At 42.0% G+C, this 25,357-nt stretch overlaps 3 protein-coding genes across 4 annotated transcripts in view; 1 reads left to right on the top strand and 2 right to left on the bottom strand.

The window, feature by feature from the left end:
• LOC134864065 (uncharacterized) overlaps positions 1–10,380 on the top strand; it is a 34,355-nt gene extending 23,975 nt beyond the window's left edge. Inside the window, exons 48-66 of one of the 2 annotated variants that reach the window (XM_063882811.1) lie at positions 3–120; positions 471–689; positions 778–948; positions 2,045–2,194; positions 2,285–2,349; positions 2,768–2,897; positions 3,227–3,312; positions 3,391–3,520; positions 4,257–4,447; positions 4,615–4,705; positions 5,049–5,178; positions 5,256–5,446; positions 6,621–6,779; positions 6,862–6,998; positions 7,146–7,285; positions 7,382–7,476; positions 8,255–8,853; positions 8,896–9,191; positions 9,927–10,380. In XM_063882811.1, the coding sequence (XP_063738881.1) occupies positions 3–120; positions 471–689; positions 778–948; positions 2,045–2,194; positions 2,285–2,349; positions 2,768–2,897; positions 3,227–3,312; positions 3,391–3,520; positions 4,257–4,447; positions 4,615–4,705; positions 5,049–5,178; positions 5,256–5,446; positions 6,621–6,779; positions 6,862–6,998; positions 7,146–7,285; positions 7,382–7,476; positions 8,255–8,853; positions 8,896–9,191; positions 9,927–10,009 (3,181 nt within the window). In that variant the 3' untranslated portion in view covers positions 10,010–10,380. Of the gene's footprint in view, positions 1–2; positions 121–470; positions 690–777; positions 949–2,044; positions 2,195–2,284; positions 2,350–2,767; positions 2,898–3,226; positions 3,313–3,390; positions 3,521–4,256; positions 4,448–4,614; positions 4,706–5,048; positions 5,179–5,255; positions 5,447–6,620; positions 6,780–6,861; positions 6,999–7,145; positions 7,286–7,381; positions 7,477–8,254; positions 9,192–9,926 lie in introns of both variants that reach the window. The other variant, XM_063882810.1, reaches the window with a different exon arrangement.
• Positions 10,381–10,491: 111 nt separating this feature from the next.
• LOC134864134 (lipopolysaccharide-induced tumor necrosis factor-alpha factor homolog) lies at positions 10,492–12,951 on the bottom strand. The gene is made up of 4 exons (XM_063882923.1): positions 12,834–12,951; positions 11,933–11,962; positions 11,673–11,805; positions 10,492–11,021 (listed from the first exon to the last, which is right to left on the bottom strand). Exons 2-4 carry the CDS (start codon positions 11,955–11,957, stop codon positions 10,913–10,915), a joined length of 267 nt encoding a protein of 88 aa, XP_063738993.1. The 5' UTR covers positions 11,958–11,962; positions 12,834–12,951; the 3' UTR covers positions 10,492–10,912.
• A 1,455-nt stretch (positions 12,952–14,406) lies between these two features.
• Positions 14,407–25,286, bottom strand: txndc11 (thioredoxin domain containing 11). Its single transcript, XM_063882850.1, has 13 exons — positions 24,985–25,286; positions 23,954–24,050; positions 23,592–23,711; positions 22,918–23,015; positions 22,156–22,285; positions 21,913–22,006; positions 21,695–21,807; positions 21,383–21,586; positions 18,737–19,427; positions 17,929–18,116; positions 17,278–17,390; positions 17,122–17,202; positions 14,407–16,874 (listed from the first exon to the last, which is right to left on the bottom strand). Exons 1-13 carry the CDS (start codon positions 25,110–25,112, stop codon positions 16,343–16,345), a joined length of 2,589 nt encoding a protein of 862 aa, XP_063738920.1. The 5' UTR covers positions 25,113–25,286; the 3' UTR covers positions 14,407–16,342.
• Positions 25,287–25,357: the final 71 nt, after the last annotated feature.

The following is a 25,357-nucleotide window of genomic DNA, read 5'->3' as shown; positions in this document are numbered from 1 at the left end:
AGACTTCCTCTGGTGAGCCGCTGCGTCGCTCCCGGCGCAGCGTTCCTCCAGCTGACCGCAGAAGAAAGTATCATCGTGCTGCACAACCTGACCACACTCTGCATAGACCTGGACCCTCAGGTAATAAACACACACACACACACACACACACACACACACACACACACACACACACACACACACACACACACACACACACACACACACACACACACACACACACAGAGGGATCATATCCTGTTCGCTGCAACAGTATTTTATCCTGGTTCTTTCAGGGGGATTGAATTTTCTTCCCAATGAACATCATCATTGTTTAAAAGTAATGCACTGGTTTCTTGAGGTAGATATAAATAGAACAAGTAAAAATGATTTACTTTAATTGGGAACTGCTCAAAAAACAAGCCTTTGTTCATTCACAAACACTGCCCTACTTGACACAAAGAAATAACTGCAAGGCTTTCTCTCTGTAGGTTTCTGCAGCTTTGGCGAGTAACTTCGGGGACAACATCGACGCCACGGACATTTCTGTCCTCGGCAACGAAAGCAACAGCCTGTCCGCCGGGCAGCTCAGCAAGATAAAACCTGCAGACCTGCTAACAGCGCTCGCCACACTCAGCGTGGTGACGGGCTGGAAGGAAGGTCAGGCCAAGGCCATCGTCCAGTCTCTGATCTCCACGGGGACGATGAAGGTAGCTGCTCTCCGATGGATGTCTGTGATCACAGCAGTCAGAGTACAGAGATCTCATCCGTGTCTTTTATCATGTTTCATCCCAACAGATCAACAGCTCGTCATCGTTGGTCATGCTCGGCTCTCTTGTTGTGGGAATTCCTTCGAAGACGATCGGCAGAATCAGCGGCTCCCAGCTGCTCACTGCATCCAAAAATCCCTCGTTCCTGCAACACATCGGGACCGCTCCAACCGTCGTCCGCCAGACTTTTGTATCTAAGGTATGACAGCTTCATTTTCTCTGTTACAGGATTGTATGTTTTATTAAATATTCTAAATGAACTATTTACACTGTAGTTTAAAGGGCGGGTTCAAACATCAATGGAAATGTACTGTTGCTACGAATTTAGACGGCACACAGAAGCTAAAGTCAGGACTTATTGGACTCATTTATGTAAAGATAGACAATCTTCCAGGCCTGAAGTAATTGAATCGGTGAAATCCTCGGAAAAGTTATGGAATTATGTTGTGTTAATAGTTCATGGCTCGCTTATGAACAATTCAAATCATAGAACGATGACATATTCTGTTGAATTAAGGCTCTATACTTTATATTAACTGTCCATTATAATAATATATAATAATAGTCTTTATTTGTATAGCACCTTTCATACAATACAGTCGACATGTAATCACGTAGAGTACAGTTACCAGCATAGAGTAGACATATAAGAAATGCATTTAGATTAAAGGTAGAACGATTCAACACACAATCAGGTCACATTGAGAAAGTGCTGCAGAGAGCAGGAGTTTGCTTCCTAAAAGGATAATTAGTGAGTAAATAATCATTTGTATTTGCCATCAATGATAGGAATGTTTTATTTGTAAAACACAGAGGAAGTTTTGAACCTTATAAAGAATCTGTAGCTATAAGAATGAACCCTTTAAACGTTGAAACATACTGCGTGAGAGAGAAGGGTCTCTGTGAAGATTCACCCGTTGTGTTTCAGTCCAGCCTCCAGAGATGAGTTTATATCATTATTAAATGATATTAGGAAAATACTGGTAGTAAATCACAGCGTTGTACTGGCTATGCATGAAGTTGGAAGTATTTGATTTACATGTCATCATAGCTATTATTCACTGCACGACGATGTATATAATATCATTCTAAGTATAGAGTTTCGTCTGTGGAAATTAGATTTATGGTTCCATAAAAAGTCATGGTTTTTAGATTGTGTCTAGTGTGCGAAGGAGTAACGTGACACCTCCTCAAAAATCCTGTTCTCTGTAACCTCCAGTGGTTTAACCGGTCCAATCGCTGCAGTGATGAGTACGTGTGCTACTTAAATACATCCTTCTCCCGTCCTCCCACAGATCATATCCCTGAACAGCAACAGTGAAATGATCATTCAGAATATTCCGGATGAACTGGCCGGAGAGATCCCTCGCGTGCTGCTGGTCGGCTTCTCCAGCAACAGCAGCGTCATCACCACGCTCAACAGGAAGAAATGGAAGCGGCAGCAGGTAACAGGATCTCACAGTAAACACACGTTTGAACTAAACACACACACTGTTCTGTACGTCCTCACGTTGGATTATGTATTTATTCTTCAGGCTGAGATGTTCTTTGGAGTCATAGCTGTGGAATCTGCGACCACAGACCTGGGAGGTGCAGACAAGTGAGTTTAACAGAGGTTTTAAATCATGTAGGAGTCAGGAATAGTCCTGCATATGGAATTAAATGTCTGCATAGAAGGGCTGTGTGATATATGGGTATTAAAGATAACCTGTATATTGAAGACATCTATAAAAATGTAATATTTATATGAACATTAAACATACAGGAGCCCTTTAAATCATTTCCCTTTCCTTCTGCTTTGGGAATCCCTCCCCCAACACACCACACACAATTATGGGTAATTGATTTGCCAAAAAAAGACAAACAATTAGCTAAAGATGATTGAGATTAAGAGCAGAATTATATGTTTTTCACCAAAAGATATTGCAATAAAATCTTAATCCTGACTTTTTCTGGCCTCTTTCTGGTGTGTGTGTGTGTGTGTGTGTGTGTGTGTGTGTGTGTGTGTGTGTGTGTAGTTTGTCATCCTCCGTGCTGCAAGGCTTCACGTGCGCCGGAGTGAGGACCTTTAAGACCGTGCAGATCAAGAGGCTGATCAAAGCCTGTCGGAGGAAAAGAAACAGAAAGGTCACACTGGTGGAGACTCAGGTGAGAGTGTGTGTGTGTGTGTGTGTGTGTGTGTGTGTGTGTGTGTGTGTGTGTGTGTGTGTGTGTGTGTGTGTGTGTGTGTGTGTGTGTGTGTGTGTGTGTGTGTGTGTTCAATCAGCAATAAGTTACTTCATTTGGCGTAAAGATATCTTTCACATTCCGGTATTTATTGAGAAAATACAGTTATTTGTCAGCCATATTTAAGGCTGCTTCTACTCCTTTCTACTTTACCTTTTTACGTTCACCTTAAAATGTACAAATCACAGCAGAGTGCAACTGTGTAGGAGATGTATCCCAAATAATTGAAACCTTCTTCTGCTCACCAACAGTTGACCTGCATGTACAACCACATCAAAAACGACTCCGACGCCACCATCTTCGACCTCTTCCCTACCGATATGCTGCTGTACTACGAGTGAGTCTGGATTCAGGATGAAAGACAGATTTTGTCGGAGCAGTGTGTGTTACTGACCGTCTCTCTGTCTCTGTGCAGTTACTCTCTGGTGCTTCAAGCCAAGTGCAGGTCGTATTTCGAGCAGCTTTCAGACGCAGACTTCTCCGTCTTCTCCTCCGACCTCAGCTACAAACGGACCGCTCTGTTTGTTAATGCGCGGAGCTGCCTGGTGAGTCCACCAACGAAAAAATAAATCACATATAAAGTCCATTTTAAGTTCCTGGAGCTCTAAACTAAAAGAACCTTTTAAACAAAAGGTAAAATGTGAATCAATTTATTGGAGTGGGATTAAAGTTTAGTGACTGTGTGCATTCGGCGACATAATCCTTAACGGGTCGTCTATGAACAGGAGCAGTATGCCCAACATAGCCAAGATCAGCTGAGAGGGCTTGAAGTTTAACACACACAAAAAAGCGAGAATTGAAATTGAAAGACGTTTTGTCATTGGAGCTTCCTTTAGTCAGTCCCGCTGGAGAAGTTCCCATAGGGAAACCCAAGTTAGAAAAATAACTTAAGATGCACAAACAATAGCTTCCCCTAACAGTTCCCCAACAAGTCAATTCAATTCAACTTTACCTCAACGTCCCTGGTTCAATTTCAGACTTAAAACCCTTGTTGCAGATTATACCTCTCTATCGTTACACCATTTCCATCCTTTTATCCGTCCAATACATTTAATCAAATGAGTCCAGGGCTCCAGAGTGCAGAAGTGACCAATAGAAATTCAAGATGTGCTGCATTAACACCACTCTTTTTATGATATTAATGGGTTTTTTAATCTGCTAGATAATACTGAACCCCCGGATTTAAACTGTACACTGATGTCTACATGAAAGTCTGAATGAATATCTAATCTAATTCCAGTCTGTAATTAAGATCTGTTTCTGCTCCTACTGTCTTCTCAGGGTATAACCAACACGAGTCTGACTGAGGATAACGTGTCGGTGTTGGGGAACATGTGCTGCTTTCTGGACGAGTCTTACATCGAGAACTCTGACCCGTCCATCCTGGAGAAACTCAACGGCTGTTCGGACCTCACAGATGCTCAGGCAGCCGCTGTTGAGGCTCTGCTGCAGGGCGGGAAAACACAGTACGGGTACGTCAGCAGCAGCAGCAATATCATGCATTTATTATCAAGTCTTTTCTTTATTTGTTCTCAAACACATTTCTCAGGATGTCATTTTTCCTGTTTCAAAAAACCTAAATATAACAGTCTGAAGTTCAGTTTGATAAACCTTGCACACTCTCTGTATTTCTGACCAGAGCTCCATCAACGTGGACCGTACAGACCCTGAAGGACCTCGGGATGTTACCGCTGTATCTGACTTCCAGCTTCTACGATAACTTTAACAAAGTGAGTAACAAACAAGTGGATGAATGCAAATAGAAGAAAACGGTGTGTTTCATTAGTAAGTAAAGAAGATAGTCAGGTTTTATTTAAATAATGCCCTTTAAAACAAAGTTATAAAGGGGAAAACATACAGGTATAAACAGAGGATTGAAATACATTACACCCCCGATGAGGGGAAGGACATTTTGTATAGAAGGATTTTAAAGCAGTTTACAAACTAAGGGATGTAATGAATAGGTATGAAGAGGAAAGACCAGATAAGGCTTTGTAAGTGACTGACAGAACATCGTGTCGGATTGAGATTTTCTTTTCTTATTTTGAGTATTATTTTTGTTCCTGCGAGCAGAAAACAAAGCGGACGTTCTTGAAGTACTTCCTGAAAGTTATTAGAAGCAACGGAGTGAGCAGAAAGAAGAGGAGGAGTCTGAAGAGAGAAATAAGAAAGTCCATCAGGAACAAGTCCAAGCGATCCGTCGGTGAGTGTCCCTCCGTTTCCTGCTGTTATCTCTTCATGAACCTACCGTATTAACCGGTCTATCTTCCTGTGTTTCAGGCGCTGAGTGCACTGTAGGAGAGATCACTCAGGTGATCATCAGCGATGAAACCTTCCCCTTCGACTACGAGGACGTGACTCAGTTCAACTGCTGCCTCAGCGCCACCACCGTGAAGAACAACCTGGAAGGCATCATTGACAAGGTGGACGACGAGGAGTACCTCAAGATCGTTCTCAGCAAGCTGCACGAGGTGAGTCAGGGAAAAATGCATTTGTAGATGTCTGATCAGTAAGAGTTCAGACTTGTTGCTGCTGTTTAAGTCAGTGTTATCAAAGGAAGGCCGCTTTTTATCCACTACGCTCCAAAACTGTGGAACACCCTAGGAAATATCAGAGAGGGCAACTCAGTGGACATCTTTAAACGACAGCCAAACACACATCTGTTAGATTAGCTTTTTACTAGCACTTCTTTTCAATGGTCTTTCAGTCTTTATTATTCACTTTTATATTGTTTTGTTGGTCTCAAAGGGTTTTCATTTGTATTACTTATGTAACAGTTTTAATAGCAACATTGGTCTTTTAAAAAACGGTATTGTTTATTATGATATTACCAACCCTTTGTTAGCATGCATCTCCTAATCTGTGTTGTTCTGCAGCATGAATCTGAGTTGGTCTTAAACATCTGTGCTTGTTTTTAACTTGTGATGTTTGCCTTTCTGTAAAGCACTTTGAGCTGCATGTATGGAAAGTGCTATATAAATAAAGCTTTATTATTATTAATAATTATAAACCCTAAAACACTACAAATTCTGTACAGTTTTCACCTACCTAGAAAAAGTAAATCAGAAGTTGTATCTACATTTTAAGCATGAGCTGCAAACATGCACACAGTCAAATGCGACCTAATCCAGGAGGTTTGGTGGCCAATTAAAATGTATCTTAATGAATATCACGTGTTGATATATATATTATCCGTTCTTTGGACGTCTCTTCCATCATGCTTTTCTCCTGAATTGTTATTTTTGAATGATTCTTACATCTTCTGGGTAATTTGCCTTTTTTTTTGGTCAAAGCGGTTGTTGTCTTTCAACAAACATAGAGCAAGTTGTTTGAGAGTGTGCAAGCATTTAATCATTCTATGTTAATGGAAATGGAATAGGAATAATCTAAAAACTAGTTGTCAATAAACATTGTGTCCATTTATAGATACAGGACACTTTGATAACGCTACACAGGATTTTCTTTAAATGATTTGGGAGTTGTCTAACCTTTATTTAAAATGTTCTACATAAATTAAGGGACACTGATAAACTAATATCCAACTAATAGGTGTTTTCTGTTCACTTTCTGTCTGTTAGATTACAGATAAAGCTCCACGGAGACCTTTAAACACACTAACTGACTTTTATTCTCACATATGTTTAGGCGTACTCCAGCTCTGCCATCCCAGAAGACCAGGTGCAGCTCTTGGGCCCGGCGTCCCGCGTGGCCACAGTGGAGAACATCGACATGTGGACCATCACTCAGATCGACACGCTGTCCTCTCTGATGGACTCGGCCAACGGGGCGTGGGACTCGAGCCTGGTGAACAAAAACACTAAAATCATTGTGTCAAATGTGTGCTGATGAATGAGTGTGTGCTGATGAATGAGTGTTTCCTATCCAGGTGAAGGCCATCGTCTCTAAGTATCTGAGTACTGAGGGGAACAGTCTGGGCAGCGCTGAGCTCAACAGCCTCGGAGGAACCAACCTTTGCTTCCTGGACGTCGACGTCCTACAGAACGTTACCACACAGAGCCTCAAGTAAGAAGTCACAATCATGTGTGTCATGAGGCCAATTTTTCCTTTCTTACTCAGTCTCTCACTCTGTCTCTGTCTCTTACTCTGTGTCTCATTCTGTCTCTCACTCTGTGTCTCACTCTGTCTCTTACGCTGTCTCTTACTCTGCAGAGAGGCCGAAGCCCTGACGGTGACCTCCTGCACCTTGGAGAAAAAGAAAGCCCTGTTCACCATCGCCAAAGAAGCGTTTGCATCAAGCACCAGGGAAAGTATCTCTCTCTCCTCCTACCAGCTCACAGCACCTTACACGGGTAAGGAAAAACACCCACACACACATCCATACAGCATGCAGAAGAAAGTTTATTTTGAACACAGTTAATCCTGTGTATTTGTTTCCTGGCCTGCAGGAGGGGCGGATTTATCCTATGTCAAAAGTTTGTCGACCTCCAGCATCAACATGGACATGGATATCTTCACCGGTCTGGATGAGAACGTTATACTGGTCAGTGGTGTGTGTGTGTGTGTGTGTGTGTGTGTGTTTAAAGAGGCCAGCCACACTCAAGAAAAAGCACTTATAAATATCTAAATCCCAAAGCATTAATAACACGCAGTGAAATATTACTCAACAAGTTAAAGTCCTGCATTTCAAACTTTACTTTGGTACCTTGATTGAGCAGTGAAATGTTTCTGTCAGTGTCATCCCATTCTCTCATATATGTTTGGATCTTTTACTGCTGCAATAATGTGTACGTTGCATTTATTTTTTCTATTAAATACTCATATATTGTTAGCTTTGCTGTAGTTTGAATAACACATATTCCTTAAAAGATACTGAAGAAGGTTGAGAGTTGTATTAAACAATCTCGGGTAAACATTTACGCTTCATTTATAATATTTTCATCGGTTTACCTTTCAGTCAGACAGATATTTCTGAAGAATAATGTTGTGTAACCCCGGTTCTTAGAGTAGCATGAATGAGATGTCTCACAACTGGATGCGCCTGCCTGCGTAAATAAAGCAATGAATGAGAACACACATTTGTCCGGCCGCCATTTACTGTAGGAAATAAACTGACAATGGATGAGTACCTCGTACATCCCCCTAAAAAAACCTAACTGTAAGAAGGCCTGCAGTAGTTGAGTGAATGTACTATACTCGGTCACTGCATTTTGCTGCTACCTGCCTGCTTAGGGAGGTCCGGGTCCAACGTAGCCGGAGTAACCTTGATTTTTGGAGGGTTTCTTCACACACATGTAAAATCTTTGCTCTGCTCTCCCTAGGACCTGACTGTTAATGATGTCAAAGGTCTGCTCGGCTCCAACTTGGCAGAATTGAAGTCCTATGAAAACCAAATGTCAGTAGACACCTGGATCAGACAGCAGTTCCAGACCGACCTCAACACGCTGAACGTGGGGCTTGTGGGAGGAAAGGCAGGCTCTCCAACCACCGGCTCTCCAACCACCGGCTCTCCAACCACTGGCTCTCCAACCACCGGCTCTCCAACCACCGGCTCTCCAACCACCGGCTCTCCAACCACCGGCTCTCCAACCACCGCCAACGCTGTGACCTCCAGCACCAAGTCTCCAACCACCGCCAACGCTGTGACCTCCAGCACCAAGTCCCCAACCACCGCCAACGCTGTGACCTCCAGCACCAAGTCTCCAACCACCGCCAACGCTGTGACCTCCAGCACCAAGTCTCCAACCACCGCCAACGCTGTGACCTCCAGCACCAAGTCTCCAACCACCGCCAACGCTGTGACCTCCAGCACCAAGTCCCCAACCACCGCCAACGCTGTGACCTCCAGCACCAAGTCCCCAACCACCGCCAACGCTGTGACCTCCAGCACCAAGTCTCCAACCACCGCCAACGCTGTGACCTCCAGCACCAAGTCTCCTTCCATCACCGCCAACGCTGTGACCTCCAGCACCAAGTCTCCTTCCATCACCACCAAGTCTCCTTCCATCACCACCAAGTCTCCTTCCATCACCACCAAGTCTCCTTCCATCACCACCAAGTCTCCTTCCATCACCACCAAGTCTCCAACAAATCCAGCCTCCATCGCCACCACTAAGTCTCCAACCAATCCCAACTCATTGACCTCCACCACAAAGTCCCCTAACACCCCCTCTAAGTCTCCTATTACCACCAAGTCTCCTACCACCACCACCACCACCACCACCACCACCACCACCACCACAAATGGCACCTCCACAGGTGAGTCACCATGTCACATGGTTCTTATTCCAGAGTTTGTCATAACTCTGTAGTGTCTTGTGGAGTAGATGGCCCTACTAGGAGGAGCTATGAAAAGTACCAAAACACATCAGCCGGTCGGAGTGCATGCTAAAGCTCATGTGGACGGTTTCTAATCACTCTCCCTGCCAGAAGGGGAGACAACAGTCCACAGTGTAGACATTTATTTAATATTTAAGTTAACCTAGAGACTCAATTAGCCTAGGGTGCTATTTAGCTAGAGAACATTAGCTCTTTAGCTATCCATCCATCCATCCATCCATCCATCCATCCATCCATCCATCCATCCATCCATCCATCCGTCCATCTATCTGTCTAAAGTAATAACACTTGATGGTGATGAAGTTATGAGGTTATCTTTTCAGTTTGTTGGTTTGTTTATCAGAAGGATTACAGAAACTCTATTGTGGAACAGTGAACCCGTCTTTTAAAAAATGGGGAAGTTTACACCCCAGCAACCCTCAAACTAAACGTGTTATCCGTCATAGAGCCAGTCATTGTCAATTCTGACATTTTTGCTCAGCAGACGAAACGTAATAGAAGTAGTTGCAAAGCTGTCGTGCTTTACCGGAGATCCTCTTTCACACCATCTGGAAACAACACTGATCTAGATGAACATACATATGGAAATATTGGTTAAGGGTAAATCATTCCAGTCTTTCTGATGTCTAAAGTGAGTTTGTGTGTCTGTTTCAGGTAACAATGGTGGCCGCATCCGAGCAGAAGCTGGTGTCTCCTTCTCCATTCTCCTCGCGCTCTTCATCGCTTCTCTTGTATGAAGAAAATCCACGGCTGACGTTCGTCATTGATCAAAATGAATGTATAGTAATAGAAGAAAAGATGTAGCTACATGCTACGTTGTACTGATTTGAATGTGCAATAACTAAACAGCAAATGTAAATAATGTATCCTTAATTAGTTTATTCTTCAGCAGCGAGTACATATGCTCTGAATGTTAAATGCACTTTTTAGGCTCAAATATTTACTACTTTTGTGTTTTTTTCCTGGTGTTTTGATTGTTAAAATGAAAGGTTAAAAATGAGGTGATTTGTGTCATTGTAAATCATTTAGAAATAGCACTTACCTCGAAGCTTACCTTGATTATGATTAATAATAAAATTGTGTATTGGTGCACAATCAATAAGATGTATCTCTTGCTTGGTCCCAGTGTGTTAATATAAGTGAAAACTTTTTTACCAAGAGTCTCATTCTTTAATCTGTGCAGAAAAACGACAGCAACAACAAATGCGGTCGTTAGGAGTAAAGTCTGTGTCTCGAGTCCAACCTTCTAAAACTTTAAGGCGCCCAGTAACAAGACGAAGAACAGTGGTAACCTTTATTCTGTCATACTCGGGATAATTACATCTTCAGTTTGACTTTCATTCAGGAGGAAACTGCTGTCTGACATTTAATCCTAACAAGGGGTTCAGTTATCAGCAATCCAAATGTGTTTAGTTTTTTGTCTTATTTAATCATCAGTGAACAATCATTTTGGATATAAGTAGTAAAAAATGCCTTGTGTTATTTCCTAATACCTAAGATGGCAGGTTGAAATACTATGTACTACCAAGCATGGCACAGAAAAGCAGCACATGCTTAAATGGTAAAAATACCAAACCTATGATACTACTGTCAAAACGTTACTGATTATTTGACTCGTTGTTGCACAGCTTGAGTATGAGTTATAAGCGTTTATACACGCCGAGTATGGTCTTGCAGGTGGGACAGGTGTGCTTTGCGTCTTTCAGCCGGTCCACACAGAACGGGATGAGACAGCATCCTAAAACAAAGCTGGAGAGGACAGCAGAATGTCATAGTCCATACAGGAGAGGATTTTTTTTTACAAGTATATTTATCTAATCATTACAACTAGTAAATAAAAGATGAGAAAGTGTTCATACATTTGACAAGTCAGTTTCCTTTTTGTCACACGTACCAAAAAGGAAGGTTTATCACACATATTGTGATGAAAATTCAACAGTTTTTTATTAAAAAAGTCCAAAAATAAATGAAAAGCTTCCATGTAACGTGAAAGAATTACCAAATAAGGATCAATAGATTAAATCGTACGTTATTTCATGTGACCTTATGAATTCAAATCAATGCACCATTGCAGTACCAAATGGGACGGGTAAAATAAATATTTCTATTGGATTTTATTTGAGCAGGTGCGTCCAATTGGGGTCACATGACATGGAAGTAATTGAAAAAAATCAAGACGAGAAAAAAACAAAAACATTTGTATAAAATGTAAGGACTGAAATCCTTCAGAAACATTGTACGTTTCCTGTATGGTAATAATTATTTCATTGGAGTCATTCAGTCACAGGACTTGAAAGCTATTGAAAAGTCTAAACTTTCAGTACTTTAATTTATTATACTGAAACAGAAACATAACCTAATGATGAAAATTGAGGCAAATGACGCTCCACCCCTCCTTACCCACAGAAGAAGAGTCCTCCACAGAACAGGTAGGTGAGCAGACCGGAGGAGTAGTCCACCTGGGTGAGGACCATCTGATGGCACTGGGGACAGGACACCTGGACCGGACCGTCTCCCAACGGACCGACTGCCACTGCCCAACAAGTGAAGCCACAAAAAGTGGTGAAAAGAGTTAGAATTTAAAAACTTGCTGGAAAATAAAGCTTTTTTATAATGAAGAGCATCCCATGTGTTCTGCTGTACAGACGGCATAAACTCACCAACGGGTATTTGTGCATTCGCCATAGTTCCTGTAAATAAATCATATCAAACATTTAGGTAATGAGGTCTGCAACATGTACTTTGCATTTAGTAAATTATAGTGATCACAAATGCATCTTATTTCAGATTCAGATCTTTGTCAGGGACAGAAAACATCATAGCTTCTGTAAATGCAGTAAAAGAAACAGGAACAAATGAGTAGTGACCAAAACGGAAGTGGGAGCAGCAAAGAGAAGGCCCCAATTAGATAAAGGGGAATGAATGTTCTTTATATTTTTAATCAGGTGGTCTTGATTGTGAGCAGGAAAATGTTTTGATCTCTAGGATATATTTACAAATCTGTAATCGGTCAAAAAAATCTCAAATATGTATCTTTTAAAACATGCATTAATCACAGGTATTAGGACTCACACATTTACAGTATGATAGATAGATAGAATCAGAGGATGAAACCCTCTTTATTGTCACATACATGCACACAGCAGAGCACACACAGTGAAATTGGTCCTCTGCATTTAACCCATCCTAGTACTAGGAGCAGTGGGCAGCTATCGTGCAGCGCCCGGGGAGCAATGGGGAGGGGGGATTGGAGGTGTCCGGTGCCTTGCTCAAGGAGACCACAGCAGGGCCTAGGAGGTGAACTGGGACCTCTCCAAGTAGCACCCCACCTTCCATATTTTCAAGTCTGTTCGGGGACTTGAACTGGCGACCCTACGATTCCCAGTCCAAGCCCCTACTGACTGAGCCACTGCTGGTATGAAGTTCAACATCATCGCTAGTATAGTGTAACAAAGCTCACACTGTAAGGACGAATATCTAACACATACCTGTTTAAATACTGTAAATACTATTAGTTGAACAAATAGATATGAATGAAAATAAATAAAGCAGAGTACTTACAGTGTGTGTAGAGTAAAGTCTGACTCCAGAGAGTTTCCCACTGTCGGCTCACCTCCTTCTCTTCCCCCCTGAAGTCATAAGATAGCTGAACTGCCTGTGTGAACTTCTCTGACCCAACCCTGCTACAAATCTAATGAGCGAGGTGAATACTTTTATAACAACAGTCGTAGATTTCCTGTTTCTCACATGGGAGGAAATCTCAGAACTGCAATCTAACCTTTGACATGTTATAGTTTTATCATAACTGATCCTTTGTCTCTTTTCCACCACCTTTTCTTGCAGTACATGTTTAACATGCTTCAGAAAAAAACAACCCACATAGATCTTAGGGATATTTAATTTCTGAAGCTCCCCTGTCTTTTTCATGTCATGTCTTTCTTAAAAGCACTAGATATCTGTGCAAATTGACTCCTTAAATATAAAATAACATTAGCATATTTTACAGGAAATAAAGACTGATGTTTTCTTTTGTGCTGCCTCTACAAGGCAAACTTCTTAAGAGCAAAGATCTAAAAGTATCTGATCAACTTGACGAGCAGTGCATGAAACTAAGGACAAATAACTCTTCATTCAGACTGAAATGAAGAGCACATGACTCCTACTGCTCCAAATTAAATCTGGCATTTAACTCTTTGCTGAACACAGCGGTGCGGGATTTCCCTTCAACACAAAGCCCACTCGGCATTGTAGTTTTTAGCAAACACTTTCAAATAGGTGTAAATGACACACATTAGGGAGTTGTTTTAAGATACAGATTCATATGTAGTGAAAGAAGAACTCACTTTACTGAAGTAAAATCAGAGATAGCCTCGTCTGAAAATACTGCCCGTGAAAGTCCTCCATTTAAAGTATCATTTCATACATGTTGTAGTTTATGAATGTTGAGCCACCTTTAAATACATTCCACAATATTTATGCTTTTGATTTGCATTATATTGTTTTGTTTTTAGTCAATAGTATAATTACTAGTACCTGTGTGTCATATATTAAAAAACGAGTCTCTTAGCGTAGAAGTAAAATGTACAAGTTTGTATAAATATACTAAAACCTGTTTCACTCTCCACCTGTTAATATGTGCTTTACATACACAAGCACTGCATATGGAAATGAACTCAAATCTGGCATAAAGCATCTTTTCCCTTTGAGATGAATGAATATACAGCCCCGGGAAAATGAAGAGAGCACTTCAACATTATGTTTTATTACTTAGAGGTATGTCTTTGAGTTAAATGTTTATTGTATTATATAAACTACTGACAATTTTTCTCTTATTTTTTTCCGGAGCTGTATATGCAAGGCCCCTGTTCAGATTTGAAATGAACTCCAGTGTGTCGCGTTATTGACGTAACATCAATGCAATCCTGACTTTATAGTGCTTCTTATCTGGTATTTATTCAGTAAGAAGCAACTGTCCAAACAACACATTTATTTATTTTCAGAAATGTGAGCAGAGGTTCAATTTACACTGATTTCACCTGTTTTGTATTTTTTAATTGACAATTTTGCCTAAACCTTCAATCCTAGATATCAACAACAACAACAACAACAACAACAACAACAACAACAGGAGGACTTTAAGATGAAAGATCTTTTTAATCAGTAAAAACAGGTGCAATATTTCACATGTAAACAATTGCAGCATTTCATTCTTAATACCTGAATAGTTACAAAGAAAATCATATTTTAGTGACACAAGGATTCCTGTAAAAAATAGATCAGTTTAACAAAACAACGCTATCCCCTTCAAATAAAAACAAGAACGTTTTTGCAAATCATTTCAAGTGCTCTGAGGCTCACCAACAGATCATCTTCAGTATTAAATCAGCTTCATTATCAGTCCTCTAACCCTGCAGCCAAATTATAAACCGGAATCTACTTAGAAGTACTGGAGTGGTAAGTAGAGGAACTGATTTTAAAAGGTATTCTCTCTTTGTGTGTAGCAGCGTATTAAAGGCATTCATTTACCTCAGTGACCTATTTTCCTCATATTCCTTAGTACATTTTTTGACATGTTAACCATTTTTGGCACAATATAATATTCCAGATTATTATTTCCATCTGTGTTTTCAGAGCCATGTCAGCCTGCACAACGTTGAACTACAATACATGAAACTACCTCCTCCTTACTTTCTCTTATATGTGGACTTTTATTGTGAAAAACACCAGGAAGTGCTGAGTCTTAAGTGTCACATTGATCATGAGTAAGGCAAAGACGGCTCTGTTGTTCTACTGATGGAATAAGTGCTGTGGAAATGCTCATTACAGTTAATCAACCATGTAAGCTGTATAGATATTTATATATCAGCTTTGACTTATTGCCAGCCGTGCTCTTCTCTGAGACGTCATTGTTTTAGTACTTGTTTTATATGTGAAGTAAATCAGGGAGTTTGTAGAATTTGGCTGCAGGGTCGCTGTAGTAAGTCTAACTCAGATAACGTCTTCACCCTTCAACAGAAATGAAAGATTTGCAAGCAGAGTTGGCACCGAGTTCCCACGTTAGTTTGTTCCTATGAGTGGATGAGACCACCATCGTTACAACAACTTGGGAGTTTCCTCTCTGCGACAAACACTGCTACTCCTCCACCTTAGTTCCCTTTGGTGTTTTTCAACCTAGACTCTATTTTCCCATGTTGTGGCGTCAAACTGAACTACGATTGGTCCAGTATTAAGTTAGAGTAGAAAATGCAAGTACAAGTGTCTGAGAACATTATGGAAAGGTCCTAAAAGAGAAGTATGTTTCTTCTCCTCGGGTTGGATTGGGTGTGTTTGTTATTGTGCGTCATGTTTTGAAATATTCTCAGAGGGTTAGGCCCCGTCCACATTGTAGGAATGAGACACTGAAGAGCTTTGAGATAACACAACAAGCTTTCTGTAGTCCAGCACAACACAGTTTGTCCTTTCTTAACCAACGTTTCAACCGTTTTCTACAAGTCACAATCACAAACATGATGGGGGGGGGGGGGGGCAAAGAAAAAGGTAAAGAAAACGGTTTTATTTCTCTCTGCTCTGTGGGCGCTTCTGAACAGGTTATCAGACACTTCAAATAAAAGTCTGAGCCTGTAGGTTATAAAACAAGCATTTTAGTAGAAGTACATCGACAGTGCTTACTCCCAAGTTATTGAGTATCAGCTGCCATCACACTCACTCAATACTGGACCAATTTCAAAGAATATTGTCCTCATTTATAAAACACAAACATGGGGAAACAGGGTCCAGGTGGAAAAACACAGTACTTCTCCTCTAAGTGTGTCCTTACTTCTGTGCTGACTTAGCAGCAGTCTTTCTCTTCTGACAGACCCTCTCTGTCATCCCCATTCGCTCTGTTCCGTGACACAGAATATGTCATGTAGCTTCTTGGGTTTCACACGACTCCCTACTGAGGGCTTCATTTTGCTCATAATCTCAGGTCTAGTCACGCCTTGTTCTCGTCTATTTCAGTCCTCTCTGCGTTCCCTGGCCCTCTCTCCTCTCCTCTGTGTCTCTCCTCAGAATTCCCTGCAGATTTATGGTCAGGAGGCCATGTGGCTTCTCTTCTGTTCTGCCTCGTTGCTCTCCCCCCCCTCTGCCTGCTCTTCGGTCTCCGTCCGGTCCTTCAGCGCCCTCAGCAGGACTCTGAGCAGCGTGTTCTTGTTCAGCAGGTTTTCAGACGTGTCCACCAGCTCCTGCAGCCGCCTCACCGCCTCCCCCAGCTGCCGGCTCGTCTCCCGGTGCTGATCCTCCAAGCTGATCCTCTCTCTCTGCAGCTGTGAGTTCTGGGCTTCCAGCGCGATGGCGTCGAACGTCAGCCGCCGGTTGTCGCGCCACAGCTGCGCCAGCTGTTGGGAGAGGCGTTCGCGGGCGTGACGCAGCGCCTGAACCTCTCGCTGCAGGGCCAGAAACTCTGTTCGGAGGACGGCGCTATGTTCCGCTCCCTTTGCGTCGCTGGACGTTGACCCGGGTTTGTTTGCATGCTGGACAGAGCCAGAGTGCTGCAGCAGGAAGTGAAGGATGTTGGGTAACGTGATGGGCAAGTCGTCGGGATACTTCACACTATTATGTTTTCTAGAAATGAAGGAAACAGGAAAAAAACAATGTGGCTGAAATGCAAAAGACGAAACAGCGTTGAAATTGTGAAGAATTGATCATTTCCCAACATCATGTTTACTTTGACACAAGACAGAACTAGTTAGAAAGTCATCCGATGTAAAAAGCTTTAGAAATAAATGGATTCTGGAAATGTTTTGCCTCTTTGACTGGCCGATAAAGAGACTCATTGTTTCATAACCAACCAAATGTGTGTGTTCCTTACCTGTATTTAGGAAAGAGCAGAATAGAGGGGACGTGATCCACCATGAACTCCCATGGAAGATCATTACGGGCAACATTCACCCTGCACAGAGAATTGCTGTTATTTCAGAAATAATGGACTACATATCTTTACAGTCCAACATAAAGCATAATGTACCTGGCCACGGTGATGGAGCTGTTTCCCTGTAACAGCCGGGCCAGCTGGATGATGATGTGGTTGAGAACGGAGCAAAACCCGCACCACTGAGTGTAGTAGAAGAGCAGCACATCCTGCACGAACACACACACACACACACACACACACACACACACACACATAATTTCCTCCATAAAAACCAAACACATTTTTATTTTCCTCCACAGCTTCGAGTCCGTTAACTCACGCTGAATCCGTCACTAAAATGGATCTAAAGGGAATTTTAATACATGTATTTATTACGTTTTCTTATGTTATCATTTTATTCTAAAGACATCATACACAAAAAGAAGGAGACGCTTCCAGAATTACACTCGCATCTTATCTTTTTGCATAGAAACGAGCAGCAAATTAAAAAAACTGCACCTCTCTTAACATCGATGAACTGAGCATTATTTTTTATTTATAGGGATCCTGAAATGTAACATAGTTTCAATACAGAGCTTGAGAACATTTCTCCTCCACGGGGGTTCATAGGGTTCAACTCTTGACCTGAGTGAAGTGACATACAGCTTTCAAATAAACCACACTACCAATACAGAAATATCATAACACATATATGCCTCGGTAGTTAACAGTAGATAAGGTGAGTTTAAAGGAGTCTTCTTTTACCTTCTCTACGTCCATGACTGCGGGCAGGAAGGAGGCGGTGGTCAGTTCAGTGATGAGGAGGCGAGGGGGTGGTCGATGCTGTGTGTCTGCATGCTTAGTTTCCCCCTCCCAAACTTTCCGGTCGTCTTCTCCCACCAAATGTCTCTGCAGGAGGCTGTGAGGATTGCTGAAGTTCCTGATGAAGGCCTCTGTACAAAGACAGGACACGCACAATGAAGACAGAGAACAACTATCAAGGTCATATTCAAATATGATATACAAATGAGTCTTCCGGTAATCAAAGTATTTCAAGAGTTTACTGACTTTCAAATGCATGGAGAAGACGAGGACTACTGATCTCTACTGCAGTCTGTTGTTTAGTTGATTATAATAATCAATAAACAAGCAAATTGGGTTGCAGAGGGATCAAGAGAATGGTAAAAATAACTTTCTTTTGCATTAGAAACATTCAAATGCAGAGAACATTACATATATATGCATCCCATAGGATCCAAACATTTTACATTACTAATGTTTACTATTAAAAAGGCGTCACAGAGAACTTTCACGACACCCATTGTCCCAATATTTGCAAACTTCTTTGAGGTGACTTTCCCCTGTACAGAATGGAAACATGCAAAACATTTGTTTGGTTGAACTACACACTAATCTGAGTCCTCCATCAACAGGAGGCAAAGCTCCCCACTTTACATAAATGCAGCTATATTTTGACGTCATGCATGATCTAACCACCATGGTAGAAACTAGTATGACCAGTTCCAAACCATTAAAACCATCTGATATGATTAAAATACTCTCCAAGTCTTACCCAGAGACTCCGTCAGCGTGGCTGCTGGGCTGCGGTGGAGAATATAATGCACCTCGTCCCTCAGGTTCACAATGACTGCAAACGACCCGTCTCCCGGTGCTCCGGCGTCACGGTGAGGAGAAACACTTCTGTTCCCCGTGGCTCCGAGCCTCACCGCCAGAGGCCAGTTCAGAGCCACGTCCAGCAGGTAGAACCTGAGCGTCCGGTTGGTCTGACAGCGCAGCCCTGTGAAGTCATCTCCTCCCTCCTGAGAGGGTGGAGCAGTGGGGGAAGATGGAGGAGTGAGGGGAGCCGTTTGCATGTCCGGCTCCTCTTTGGCTTGTGATTCATTGAGTTGAGGTTCTACTTCTCTGCAGCAGGCACTGTATTGATTGAACGGGCTGTAGCTGCTCAGGAAGTTGCTGCAGCCCACGGAAGTTGAGGTTTTGAGAGACACAGCAGGCAGTCGGTGTAGGCAGCAGTGTTGGAGATAAGACTGAAACACATCTCCTCCCTGAGTCGAGGAGGAGAAGGAGCAGCGCACAGAGGAGCTGGTCAGGCTTGATGGTGACAGACTGAGGCAGACCTCACACACACTTGTGCTCAATTCTGGGAGAGGGACTGACTGGCAGCACAAGTGGGAGGGGAAGGTTTCATCTGAGCTGGAGGGGTTAGTGTCACAGGAATGATAACGCACAGCAATGTCTGCAATCTGAAAGACAAAGAGAAAATAGTTATAATATATACAATAAACAGGTGTTATAGGTACATCTGGGTAAAGGTAAGACAGGTTTAATAACATAGCACTTTTCAACAACAGTGTTTTAAAATGGTTTACATCAGACTAAGACAGTTATGGGGTCAGATCAGTCTCATAATACACACGGAAGGATTCACACTTGTATTTCAGGATCCACTCAAAAGTGCTCCGTTTCATATACATGTAAATAAAATCCAAATATAGAAAACAGTTTTACATTTTGTATTTTTGATCCACACATTTGTTTTCCGTCTCAAACCGCTGAACCTGCACACACACACCGCTCTCTGTGCATGGATTGCTGTGCATTCCTGTGTGGGTTTTTTTGAGACTCCCCTGACGGTCATCCGATTCGTACGTGTAATGTTTTCTATCTATAGCAAATCAAATGTCTCCTCCGTTCTAAGCCAATCTCGTGAGCGCGCCCCCACGAGGGTATGATTTCTTGCGCTCGTGACATAGCGCTTCATACACTCATTTTGTGCTGTCCGGAGCTGACAGGTCAACTTCAACAGACGTCTAGCACAAGTGTAAGTGATAAGTGTCTCTGCGTGAATGATTCACTATGTTTTAGGTGTGAATTCTTGGGACGTTAGTGATGTGTTACTGTTAGCATGGAAGTAATATGGGTGGCAAGTTAGCTATATAATGCTAATAGACTATATTTAGGACCTTAACCGGTTAATCCTATTTAACATCAGCGCTAAATGTTCAATTCCACTCCATCATTAAACACAATGGAATATATTTTTGAATAATAATTTGAGCAGGAAACTTTGGATTCTTTCTTGCTAAGCTGTCCCTAAAAAAGAAAACAACAGAATGAAAGAAGTTAAAGACATTTCTGGCTAATGTTTGCTGTTTAAGGTAATAATCCTAGGTAGTCTACTAGCATTATAAAGCTAACTTGCCACCCATATTACTTCCATGCTAACAGTAACACATCACAAGAATTCATACCTAAAGCATATCGAATCATTCACGCAGAGACACGCATCACTTGTGCTAGACGTCTGTTGAAGTTGACCTGTCAGCTCCGGACAGCACAAAATGCCTATATGAAGCTCTATGTCACGAACACAAGAAATCATACCCCTCGTAGGGGCGCGCTCAGGTGATTGGCTTAGAATTGAGGACACATCTGATTGGATTGATTAGAAAACATTACAAGTACGAATCGGGTGACCAGGGGTTCAGGGGAGTCTCAAAAAACCCACGCATGAATGCGCAGCGATCCATGCACAGAGAGCGGTGTGTGTGTGCAGGTTCAGCGGTTTGACACGGAAAACGAATACGTGTGGATCAAAAATACATATGCAAAATGTTGTTTCTGTATTTGGATTTTATTTACATGTATATGAAATGGAAAACATTTGTGTGTGCATTGAAAAACCTTTGAGAGGATCCTGAAATACAAGTGTGAATCCTTCTGTGTGCATTTGTGTATTATGAGACTGATCTGACCCCATAGACATTAGGAAAGAAGTATTTATGCAAGGAATGTTTCCCTGATTAAACCTGAATACATTTTTAAGGTTTTAAGCTCTGCTTCAATGGAACTGAGAGCTGGAGGGTCTCAGATTTTCTAGAAGTTTTCAAGCTATAAAGTGCTAAAAAATAAACACAATTGATACGATGAATGTTAATAATTGTGGGAGACAAAAAACGAAAACAAAAAGTAACATTTGGCCTAAAAAGGAGCTCTGTGGAACACCACAGGTGTGACGGGAAGTAGAGGATGAAGCATTTCAAACTCAAATAGACTCACGACTTTCTTTGTTCAGGTACAATTGAAACCTGAGGCGCGCCAATCCTGAGACAGTTAAGAAAGAGGCCTGGGTCCATTGTATGAAATGCAGGCCTAAGATCACGTTCACTCTCTGTGGGATTTTTGTATTCCTGCTCACCTGCTGTAGTATTGGGTTGGGTTTGGTCCCGAGTGGGTTGTGTGGCAGGAACAGCAGCAGAGCCGGACCTTTAGTCAGCTCGTGCTCTAGGAGACGGGACTTTGTTCCTGGAGGCTGCAGCCAGTGGAGGACATTCTCACGGTGTTCAAACACCCAGCTACATATGGCCTCTGATGTGAAGTTGCGTTCCCTTCGAGGGAAAATCTGACGGAAGAAAAAACATACAACAGGATTGTTAGCATTCATCCAAAATTACAGTAAAATTCATCCAGCATTTTATAAATCCAAAACCAGATTTTTGACACTTCTTACCAATGGGGAGTTGAATCTCCTGTAGAGATAAACTGTTTCATCTTCTTTAAGAGAGATGGCCTCTGCCACCTGTTTGTTGGTCACAACGCCGAAACGTACGACACCACGGTAATCTGCACCAGAAAAACATAGAGTGAGGACTGGATGGCACATTTCTAATTTCATAGCCTACTTAGACAAACGAGTAAGATGTTCAGTGCTGTAGGATCATTTCTTACCCCTTTTGAGGGCCTGCAGGGCAGAGGACAGATACGTGACATATCCTGGGGGCTGAGGAGAAGAGTTAAACTGGAAGAAGCCCACCACTCGAGGCTGGAAACACACAAGAGACAGTCAATTAGAAATACAGCCTTGACCAAAGAAGATTTACCACAGACACCAACTTTAGCTACTTGCATAACTGTAACTGCACACACAGTAAAGATCAACTCTCCATCCAATGACCTGAAGTCAAACAGTACCTCGTGATAGGAGAGAAACTCTTCGAGTGTGTCTCTCGACGGGAGGTAAGTGAGCGGTGTGATGACTTTGAGGATAAAACTCTCCACATACGGAGCTACATACGGACCCTTGTACTCTATAGGCCCAAACCTGCAGCGCAGAAACACAAAGACAAAGAACATCATGGATCAATCAGATCATCTCCCACCAACAGCTCAAATGTATCAATGAAATGATCTTTAAAAAAAGAAACAGGAAATATCTAATTTATATTCAGCTGAAGGGAGCGTTGCCATTTTTTGAGACTGTTCGTGAACTGGTCCCGCAAAAGATGCAACATTAGGCATATTCTGAGAACCTGCCAGTGACGGATGGAAATCAGCTCCTTCTCTTACTAAATGTTGATGAGTGTGCACTGTCCGTAGTAGACAAATTAATACACATTTAAATGGTTAAAATCCTCACTGAACAAAGCCCTTTGGAAGAAATGGAAACATCAGCAACTGATGCTCAATGCTGCACAATACAAAGATACACATGTAATTGCTTCTCAGGACAAAATGCTAATCGTTTACTGGATTCTGATTCTTAAATGTAAGTATCTATATCTTTAGTTCTTTGTCCGAACGCAACTAGAAATATGAAGATGTCACGTTGAGCATTGGGAAAGTAGGACAGTATGAGCAATAAGAGGACTCGTTTGGTTTGTTATAAACTTCATTATGGATTTTTTCAACCACAGAAATCCTATTAATTGAAGCCAGAATGTAAGGGCGTCTTACCGTCTATAAAACAGATGGATGATGGGGTACTGATAGAAGCGGTTTTGCTTCCTACATTTCCCATGATTCCACCAACAGTTAACGGCTACAAACTGCACCTGTGTGTGTTTGTTTAAAGAGAGAGAGAGAGAGAGAGAGAGAGAGAGAGAGAGAGAGAGAGAGAGAGAGAGAGAGAGAGAGAGAGAGAGAGAGAGATGGAATGAGAAAGGTGTTGAACAAACAAACTATTTCTAGAACAAAGACCAGGTATAGTGTGTTATCATTATCAGTCGTACGTCAGTCCAGGCTGTATTCTCATTTACATAACAAATAAGCCTTAAGCTCGGTGCCTGGAGAATATCGTTCCAACAGTCCGACACATTGAAGTAAATAGGATTTCTCTGTGAATTTAAAGATGGATTTGACCTTAAAACTCCAGCAGATTCGATAAACTCTACATTAACTGAGCAGCTATTTGTCACTTTATTGAGAGAATTTTCAAAACATTAAAATGACTGCACAGTTAAGAGTAGCGTAAACTATATTTACTCAAGTACATGTATACTGTAAGCAACAATAACAACACATCTTCTGCTACTTCATCAGTGATCTCAATGTTCTGTAATTAATGTTGCCATTTGGTGTGTAAACACTCCTGCAGAGAGCATGTTGTGAACATCTCTGGTGTCCTGTACCTGCTTAGCGAGCTTCTTAGCCACCTGCTGCACTTCCTGTCTGGCAGCCATGGAGTGAGCACACCACGGTGCATAGAAGAAGATGAGAGAAACCTCTGCCACGCTGCGGAGCCGCTCCACCTGGAGAGGAAATGTTAATGTTATTGACTTAACCACTTTGCTAGTTTGTAATTCTCTATGAATGTGTTACTTGACACTTGAAGTTGAAGTACATTGAGAAACTATAAGCTGAGCTCAAAGATCTGCAGAAATGTTATATTTAAGGCAATGTGTGTGTGTGTGTGTGTGTGTGTGTGTGTGTGTGTGTGTGTGTGTGTGTGTGTGTGTGTGTGTGTGTGTGTGTGTGTGTGTGTGTATCTCACCTGGTCTAGCTGACCCAAGTAGAGATCCACTATCGGGGCCTCGGCAGAGAAGAACCGCACCGGAGGCCGAGCTGCTGCCACCACATCCTTAGCACGGCTACAGAAAGAAAAGATTTCAATGTAAATCCGAAATGATGACAGAGAAGTGTCCTGCAACAAGAGAAGATCTTCAACTATGGGGATGAAAGAGCACTGGGATTTGGTCCTTTTCACATTAAATGAGAATAAAATATATATTTTCGAACAGCTGCAGAACATCATGGACCCCACAACTGGTCTATGGCTGCAACTGATAAATATTATTAATTGTTGTTTTGTTTGTTAAACCGTCCAGAACTGAAACACAATTACAGTTTGTACTATAATGATTAATAGGGAAAGATAGCAAATCCTTTGACTTGAAGAGCTTGAACTAGATACTGATTAATAAAGACAAATGATTGACTTCTATAATTCGTTTTATTTCAATGGATTTAGCTGCTAATACGTTTTTACTTGTACTTAAATATCAACTTCTTACTTAAATCATCACAATACTAAATCTTCCCCCACAACCAGCTAAGTAGCAGAATGTGTCTGAGATCATTTGTTTGCAATTTGCTTCAAGTTCCTGTCCCACCAGCTGAAACCTCCACAGCTGGAACATAGATGTGCTTCTTTACTACGGAGTTAAGACGTTTCCACTGTTGATTTAAGACTCAGGTACAAATACAGACTCTAAAACCTCATTAAAACTAAGACATTGAAGGTATGATACTCCTGGGTAGAGACTGTCTGTTTAAAGTGATTACAGCTTTAGTTATAATCCTCTTGTCCTGCAGTAGACGTCATTATTAGATTAACTCCACAGCATTATGAAGACCCTAATTACTTACAAGTAGCTAGATTGTAATTAGGTTCAGCTAATTTACGATTTACCAACACATTTTCATCCCTCAGCAACACATGTTCAGTCATGATTGTCTCATGTTAGCTTGGTCACGAAAACACACTTTATACTATGTATTTGTTTCGGCAGCTAACTGTGTTACCTGCATGTGAACTTGACGGCCAGTACCAGCAGGACTCCGAGCAGCACAGCCCCGCAGAGCAGCCCTGGTCTCCGGGCCATCAGAAACAGCACCTGCCGGAGAGAAGACTGCCGCACCCGGCGCAGCATTACAGGCGGTCGTCGGCTCTCCGTCCCATTTATACTCCCCGGCTTGCTGCTCTCTACGCGTCCATTTGCCTAACAGTGGGCGGAGAGGGAGGACTGGTTCGACGGGGAGGAGGAAGGAGCTAACCTGGATTGGACATCGGTGCTGCTGGTATTCAAACACTGTCACACCAACCTTTCTTTCCCACGTAGACTTTTCACTTCCGCAACAAGGACGTAAGGGAGGAACCGTAAAGTGTTGTTGGCCG

Source organism: Eleginops maclovinus, chromosome 5 (genome assembly GCF_036324505.1).
Source record: "Eleginops maclovinus isolate JMC-PN-2008 ecotype Puerto Natales chromosome 5, JC_Emac_rtc_rv5, whole genome shotgun sequence".
Classification (NCBI taxonomy): Eukaryota; Metazoa; Chordata; class Actinopteri; order Perciformes; family Eleginopidae; genus Eleginops; species Eleginops maclovinus.
Note: the sequence above shows the minus strand (reverse complement) of the source record. Positions and strands in the feature narration are given on the sequence as shown.

Coding starts and splice junctions, on each gene's coding strand:
- txndc11 (XM_063882850.1), bottom strand. CDS start 25,112: ATGCTGCGCCGGGTGCGGCAGTCTTCTCTCCGGCAGGTGCTGTTTCTG. Junction 21,808..21,912: donor CCTGCAGGCCCTCAAAAGGG/GTAAGAAATGAT, acceptor TTTCTGGTGCAG/ATTACCGTGGTGTCGTACGT. Junction 17,203..17,277: donor AGCTCCATCACCGTGGCCAG/GTACATTATGCT, acceptor TTCTCTGTGCAG/GGTGAATGTTGCCCGTAATG.
- LOC134864134 (XM_063882923.1), bottom strand. CDS start 11,957: ATGGCGAATGCACAAATACCCGTTG. Junction 11,806..11,932: donor GAATGCACAAATACCCGTTG/GTGAGTTTATGC, acceptor CTTGTTGGGCAG/TGGCAGTCGGTCCGTTGGGA. Junction 11,022..11,672: donor GGAGGACTCTTCTTCTGTGG/GTAAGGAGGGGT, acceptor TGTCCTCTCCAG/CTTTGTTTTAGGATGCTGTC.